Below are 8,311 nucleotides of genomic sequence, written 5' to 3' on the forward strand. Positions count from 1 at the left end.
TTTAAATGTTGTCTCCTCTTCAGGCACACCACTGCACCACGTCAGCCATGACCGTGAGCTCTGGAGCTATGTGGGAAAGCCTATCGACGAAGCAGAAGCAGGAGTTATCCGTCACTACGACCGGCTGACAAGCCTGTCGTGCGTGATGGGCTGAGATTGGCTTGCCGACTAGCTCGCCAGATGTCAGCGGCGCGGCGAGGACCAGACAATAGAGGTGGCATCCGGCGATGAGCCAGCGCACCCACCGGCGTAACCGCACTCCAACGCCGTCATGGTGGGAGAGCAGTCGGTGTTTCGGCGGGTGTAGGAGGAGCAGCGCTACAACCTCCAGCTCGTTGACGAGCACCGCCTCGTGGAGGGGCAAATCTCCGGGCTTCCTAGGTGAGCAGCGGGCGATGTAATAGTCCATGCGCAACGTCCGCGAGATCCGGTGCGAGCGATGGCGGAACGTTGATGCGAAGTGGCCGTATAAATAAAAAGGATGAACGCAAAGTGTTTCATCTCACAAATGATCTCCGCAAAGTGTTTGATCTCACAAACGTTGTGTGATTTTATCTCACAAGCGTTACAATAATACATGTAACAAACAACAACAAATGTGTATGTAACCACTAACAACCAGCTGTTCACAAAACAATCTCTGGAAGAAAGAAACAAGAAATCCCATGCAATCTCCCAAGCAGCCCGCGCGGCACGAAGGAAGCATGAAGGTACGGTTGGAGGCTGGGTGGGTGACACCGCCGTGAATGAAATGAATGAACGGATCGAATGCACATGCTTAATTTCTGGGTCCTGGTCTCCATCCCTCCTGAATCCTGAGCCCCATGTACCTGTTCGACCGAGTTTGATCATCCAAAGACAGGCAAATGATCAAGAAACATTTGACAAATTTCGTCGGAGCAAATCGAGTGCAGGAGAAGAAGAAGAGTTGAAGCAGAAAGAATTCGTATGTTGGTCTGACCTGCCGAGCATCATGACGGTGGCCTGCGGGTTGGTGCCGGGGGAGTACTTGAAGGTGGAGCTGTCGACGACGCGGAGGCCGGCGACGCCGATGACGCGGTAGTCCTGGTCGACGACGGGCCCGACGTGGCAGCCGCCGTGGTAGTGCCAGATGGTCATCACGGTGTCCCGGCAGTACTGCTGCAGCGGGCGGGTGCCCCGGGGGTGCCGGGGCAGCAGGTTGAGGAACTTGGCCAGCGCGGCGCGGTCGAAGGCGGCGTCCATGGCGGTCGCGTTGGCGTAGGTGAAGCGGGCGAAGGCCCGCGACCGCACCACCCGCTCGATGGTCTGGATCCCGCGCACGCACCGCTCCACGTCCCTGGGGTCCCGGAAGTAGTTGAAGGTCACCGCCGGGTTCGCGTGCGGGTCCGTCGACCGCAGCTCCACGTGCCCCGTCGACAGCGGCCCCAGGATCTTCTCCAGGATGAAGCCGCCCCGGAACGCCCGCCGGTCCAGCCCCTGCATCACCTCCGCCGCCCGCCGCATCGCCTCCGCCGTCCTCTCCCTCGGCGGCAGCGTCCCCAGCTGCCCCGTCTGGTGGTGATCAATGAATCGATGAGTCGTTGTTAATCAAGGGCACCGTCGAGGCATCGATGGCATTGCCATTGTCACGTTTGGAGTTAGTTTGGAGAAGGTGTCGGCCATACCATGGGGGAGAACATGCCGAAGGAGTGGGCGCGGCGGCGGGAGTGGAGGGGGATGCCGAACTGGGAGCCGCTGACGCCCTCGATGAAGCTGCCGAAGCGGGTGACGCCGACGACCTGGACCAGGGAGAGCGCCACGGGGACGGGGGACGGGACGAACACCGAGTTCATGGGGTTGTCGGCCACGCCCTGCCCGACCATGGAGCGGTCCACGACGGCGCGGACGCCGTGCCTCTCCAGGTGCGCGCGCGGGCCGACGCCGCTCAGCATCAGCAGCTGCGGGCTCCCCAGCGTCCCCGCCGACAGGATCACCTCGCTTCTCCCCACGCCCCGCAGGTACACGCGGTGCTGCACCCCCATCGGGTCCGTGAACACCACGCCGTACGCCACCGGGCTCGCCGACCCCTCTGCAGCATTCCGGCACACGCACGCATACATTTCAATTCAGACCGATCGACCACGACTTGCATGTACATGCATGGCATGGCGTGCGCTGCATGTACGTACCTCTGCGCCGGAAGAGGATCTGCGACACGGTGGCGTGCAGGAACACGGTGAGGCGTCGCGGGTTGGCGCTGCGGAGGAAGTCGGCGGCGGTGTGGCGGCGGCCGGCGCTGTCGAAGATGGTGCCGCCGATCTTGGTGCCGGGGACGTGGTCGAAGGTGTAGCCGTTGTCCGGGGTGACGCCGGTCTGGAGGAGGCCCTCCCGGAGCGCGGACTGCCACCGCGGCACCTCCGGGCGGAACACCAGCTCGCGCTCCACCCACCGATACGACGCGTTCACCAGGCGCGCGTCCCACCCGGCGGCGCGCACGTACTCGCTGCTGGCGCGCGTGTAGAACCCGGCGTTGAGGCAGCTCCCGCCGCCAAGCACGCGCGCGCGGGCGTTCACCACGCCGTCCTCCGACACGAACCGCTGCGCCGGCGACCACGGCGACTTGTCCGCCAGCGCGTCCGCGAAGTGGTACTCGCTCGACACGTTGCGGTTGCCGTACGGGTAGCCACCGCGCTCCAGGAGGAGCACGCGCGAGCGCTCCGACAGCGTCGCCGCCAGCGGGCACCCGGCCGTGCCGCCGCCGACCACGATGTAGTTGTAGTGGGACACGAGCGGCGCGTCCCGCGCGTGCCGCACGAACCGGAAGTTGTACCTCTGCCTCTCCGCCTCCTCCCCCGCAGCTTCCTCTCCCTGCTGCTGTGAGGCGGCGAGTCTGAGGCAGAACGAGCCAAGAACCGCGGCGGCGATGACAAGCGCCACGGGTAAGCCGTGAAGGCCAGGCGGCGCCATGAAATTCGTCAGAGTAATCTAGCTTCGCCATTGCTGGTTAACCTCTGGTTTTGTTTATATAGATGGATGGGGATCGTGAATCGAATTCGATTAGATAAAGAGTAGTTGCCAATTTAGGAGTGCAGATGCGGTGCTGATTGATTCCTAGCTAGTGCAAAGATGAGCTCCGAAGGATCCGGACGAGTGATGATAGAAAGAACAGCGCCGTCGTCGGGATCCTTTGCATTTGCAGGCTAAAGTAATTAGCCATTTTTTTAGTGGCGAGTGAGTGTTAGTCGTGTGATGGAGAAGAGATTCAGTGGACGTAACCTTCAAGGCTTCAAATCTGGACGTACCTTTGCTCCTGCTTGGTCTTTGCCCTTAGGGCATCTCCAGGTGCAATCCTTACCAGCAGTAAAATATTGTAGTCAAGTTGTTAATAATCGAGTGACATTACTTTGTCAGTCCAAACCAAGAAATCCTCATGTTTTTAAATATATATATATATATTAAAAGAAGCGGGGTTTGAAAAGGGAGCGGAATTCTAAAATCTGAACTGCTGAAGGAGCGAATTTTCAGTAGCATAACTTGAACTCCTGGAATATGGCACCCTTAGAGCATCTCCAACAGGCGCCAAAAAGAGCTCCGCGCATTAAAAGTTTATTTTTTTGGGCGCCGGGCAGCTCCAGCAGAAGCTGTAGCGCTAAAAGTTTTTGGGCGTGCGCTGAAAAACGCTATCCGCGCAGCATATTTTGGGCGCCGGATTGCGCGCGCTTCACAAATTGCACTGTCTGCTTTTTGGGCGTGCGTTTTTGGGCGCCTGCCAAAGCAAAATTGGTACCGACGCATTAAAAGTGCTACAGTAACGCGCTATAACGTTTATTGGGCGCGGAATTTTTGTGCGGCCGTTGGAGATGCTCTTAGTCGGGACAACCTATTTGATTGCATTGGTTTCTTTCAAAGCGAAGCTATCCATGGAGGCTAGTGTTGACGTATGAATGTATTGTCTAGTCTCTTCCGTCAGATCGGTCTTTTGATTGCATTGACTAGAACATGCACTTCTACAGCCAGTTTGTTGTCATATATATTATGATATTCGGGACCAACAGGGACTAGATGCTCTTTTGTATAGGCCCTGAAAGGGGAAGAGATGCTGAAATGGCAACTATGTCTATTCTCTAATTCACCTAATCCAATAGTACTAGTTTTAGGAACCTCTAGTGCCAAAGTTACTGAATGACTAAGTAACCAATCCATGTCAGATGTCATATCCCTGCTGTCATCGGTCGTTGGGATCTTCCTCTTGCATCTCACTGGCACCCTCGGATGTCGAGGGCGACGGGATCAATTAGAAGAAGCACTATGGGCTTCATTGCTCCGCACGAAGCTACCGCAGCATCGCGGCTCCTCCTCCCGCGCGTCGTCCCTGCCTCTGCATCATTGTGAGCTGGTATCTTTCGCGCACACGTAAGTAGCGATGCCGCACATCGTCATTGTCCCATAGCTTGCACTCAAGTAGGCGCTCGGCCGCTCAAGGATGACGAAGAAAACCGACATCCACTATTGTTGACAGCTCAACCAAACATCACTGTAGAGGGGGATCGTCATCTCCAAGCGCGGGGAGGAGGGCTGCAACTGTAGGAGCACCCCGCCGTAGCCAGGACGGATGCTAGCAGAACAACGATGAGTAGAGTGACAGCGGCGGACCGATGCCGTCCGAGATCTGCCTCAAGTTCGCTTCGTAGTTTAGATTAGTTCGAATCAAGATTTACATAAAAAATTAATATTTCATCTATCTTCAATCTTTTATGAACAATGTTTGAATTTGCTTCGAATGTTCGAACACCCCTATATACTTGATGCTTGCCGTTTAATACCCGGACCCAAGCGAATATTAACGGACATGTTGGAGTGTGTCTGCAAATAAGTAAGGATGTCCACTGAGTTATATATTGGGGAGTCCTATTTGCCGCACATGTCGCTGGGTAGCAAGCAAATACATCCCCTATGATCACTACACACAATTACTGCCCAAGTAAACATTTTTGGGAGACTACCTATTCCTGTTTTGGGAAGGTTCCAAAACCTTCACAAACCGAATTTTATTTTCATTCTCTTTTTTTCAAGATTTTTATTTATGTTTTTTATTTTTATTATTGTTTCGTTTTTCCTTTTTAAAAATTTTCATAAAAAGGGGAAAATGAAAAAGAATACAAATGTGCACTCCATAGATTTCAGGATTTTTAAATCCATGAATTTATTGAATTCGCAAATATTATTGAGTTTGTGGTTTTGTTTGAATTCATGAATATCTTTTGAATTCAAGAACATTTTTACAATTCACAAACATAATTTAAGTCACATATATTTTTGTCATTTCAAGCATAGTTTGTAATATGAAAGTTTTATAAATTATGAACATTTTGAACTCAAAAGATTTTTTAGTTCAAAATACATTTCAAATTCGTGTATAATCTTTGAATTCGCGAACATTGATCGTGAACATTTTTTAATTCACAAACATTTTTTGAAATCATCAACATTTTTTGACTTTCACTATTTTTTATTTCTAAAGTATTTTTCAAAATATCTTAACATTACTTTCAAAATTTGGAAAAAGTATAAATAACTCACGCTGTTATTTTAATGGCCTGGTGTCTCTCATGTGTGTGTTTGGGTGCACGTCTGTTTGGAAACGTGTGATGCAGATCGGCCCAATTCATCGCATAAGCTGTACGTTCGACCGCCGCATTTCTTCTGTATTGTTTCTATTTCCTTCTTGTTTATTTTTCTTGGTTTATCTTTATGGTTGTCTCTAGGATTTTTTTTGTTTTTTATGTTTTATTGATTTTGTTTTTGGTTTTTTATTATGGAGTTGATTTTTTATTTACATATGATGAAAATATTTCTAATATACATCCAACATTTTTTAAATGTAGGCTGACTAATTTAATATACGTGGACGATTTTTTGTGTATATACTCATCCTTTTTCTAATGTAAGGTGAATTTTCTCTAACATAAGGTGAACCTTGTTTTATACTTCCCCCGTCCCAAAATTCGACAAGAATTTTGGGACGGAGGAAGTACAAACTGGCGTGTTTTGAATATGCAGTTAATATATGCTCGACTATTTTTTAATACGCATAAAATATTTAAAAAACAGACAGAAAAACTGAAAAACAAATCCAACGAGTAGTTTTGAAGAAGAAAAACAAAACAAAAACTCACTAGTGCAGCTCGCTAGGATTTGGCCTGCCCAATGACACTGGCATTGCTATGTATATCGCCTGTACAGAGTACCGGGCCAGCCGTTTTCACGCGCGCGCATGCTGTCGCTTAGCCCGCTGGCTGATTATTTATTCTTCCTTTTTTTTGATTTCGTTCGTTTTTCTCGGTATTGTTTGGTTTTATTTTGTTCTTTCATGGTTTTTATCCGCTATCTTCGGTTTTCCTTCGTATTTCTTTTTTATTTTTTATTTTCTTTCGTTTCCGTTGTTTCTTCCATCGGTTTTCACCGATTTACTCTGGTTTTCTTTGTTTCCCCTTATTTCATTTTTAACGCATGTCTATGATTTTCATAAGCATTGTACATATTTTCATATATTTTAGGAACATTTTTTGCACATATTTATATTTTTAAATAAATGATTAACATTTTTCATAATTTATGGTTTGATGTTTACCTTTTTTCATACACGTTCTACATTTTTTGTATACATCTGAAATATTTTAAATTTTTCACATTTTCGGAACACTACATGTTTAATATATTAGCAAAAAACATATGTTTGAACATTTTTTAATACAATTTCAAAAATTAAATACAAGTTGGAAATTGTTTTTATTGATATTTTTCTGAACTATAAAATCTTTTTTTTACATTGTACAAACTTTTCTTTGAAAAAATGTCTTGTACATATTCTTCAAACTTGTGATTATTTTCTGAAATGTAATGTACACTTTTTTAATGTATGAATCGTTTTGTATCTTTTTCTCCAAAAGGGGGATTATCGTCAAGTTGTGCATCAAACAATGAACACAGCCATCTTTATTACATTATTCAACAAAGTTTTACAAAAAATATATATAGACAAACCCAAAGCCACCTTCCGGAAGATAATTGTCTCTCTACCTACAAGTTGATGATGTGCCCTGGCCGTGCGTCTCGCACATCCAGAAATACAGTGCCCTCGCGATACCACCCGCCGGCTAGCCGGGAGCATCAACCGGTCTAGAAGACTCTCAGCGTAAACCACATGCATACGATGAAGAGTCTATCACCGCCTACTTTCACAATCCCATCTTCAGTATCAATCCACGCAACGATTTTGCCAGACCATTCTGCCATCGATGCCGGACATAATTAGCCTCCTGCATGCGCCCATCAAATGGCATCCAGCATCGAGACCTAGCTGCACCTTGCCGGCAAGACTCATCGCCGTCGATATTGTAGATGGTGCACAACTCCACGTTGGTCACCGCACGAGAAGCATGCGGAGACTTGCGCCCAGCCACCCCTCTAGCCAGTAGCAGCTCCAAAACGATGTCCCCAGGAGGTAGAGCGATGGAGACAAGGGTTGCACCGACAATGCCTTCATCAAGGTAGCGACGCCCCAAGACGCCGTCCTTGGTTTTCACCACCAGTCTCGTCTCCTCGTCCTCGCTGTCGGCTGGAGCTGACGGACCAACGAGGCGGGTGGCGATGCAAACCTCAAGCCGGTTAGAAATCCACGAGTAGGAGAGGAAGGCCGCATCACCACCCCATCACGACGCATCTGGGACGAAACCCTAGGTGTCGCCGCCAAGACCATTGCCGAGGCGCTGCAAGGGAGACTTGACACAGTAGCTGTCGGCGCAGATCCGGGCGGCCTAAAGGTCCACGTCAATGGACGCGGGGTTCCCCACTAGAGAACTCACAGCCGCCGGGAGATGAATCATTTAGTATTAATTATACGATTAACAATTTACATAAACTTGATTAACATTTCTATTTTTGATTTGCATTGTATTTTTTTCATGGATCAAAATCATTTTTCGTACATGCTTAACATTTTTCAAGTGGAAGAATAAGATTTTTCAAAATTTATATAAAGTGTCTTTTGTAACAATATATTTAGAACATTTGGAAATACAAACAAAAGTAATAAAAGGACAAAAAATGTGGATAAAAAATGAAAGTAAAAACTAAAGAGAGGTAACAGCAGATCAGCAAAGGAGTCGTGCCTACTGGGCCAGCCAAAAAAACGCTCCATGCAGGACTCAGGGCGGACGACACAAAGGCCTAGTTCTTTTGCAAGATTCTTTCAGAATCTGACCCCTCCCCAGCTTCTCCAGAATCTGTGAGCCTCATTTGTTTTACAATCCTAGCTAGTTAGGGTATAATTATCTAGGATTGTAAAACA

At 48.4% G+C, this 8,311-nt stretch overlaps 1 protein-coding gene across 1 annotated transcript; it reads right to left on the minus strand.

Moving 5' to 3' along the window:
* Positions 1–624: 624 nt before the first annotated feature.
* On the minus strand, positions 625–2,928 carry LOC119300461 (protein HOTHEAD-like). Its single transcript, XM_037577409.1, has 4 exons — positions 2,151–2,928; positions 1,647–2,050; positions 962–1,533; positions 625–830 (listed from the first exon to the last, which is right to left on the minus strand). The coding sequence occupies exons 1-4, from the start codon at positions 2,926–2,928 to the stop codon at positions 779–781; spliced, it is 1,806 nt and encodes a 601-aa protein (XP_037433306.1). The 3' UTR covers positions 625–778.
* Positions 2,929–8,311: the final 5,383 nt, after the last annotated feature.

Source organism: Triticum dicoccoides, chromosome 5A (genome assembly GCF_002162155.2).
Source record: "Triticum dicoccoides isolate Atlit2015 ecotype Zavitan chromosome 5A, WEW_v2.0, whole genome shotgun sequence".
Taxonomy (NCBI): Eukaryota; Viridiplantae; Streptophyta; class Magnoliopsida; order Poales; family Poaceae; genus Triticum; species Triticum dicoccoides.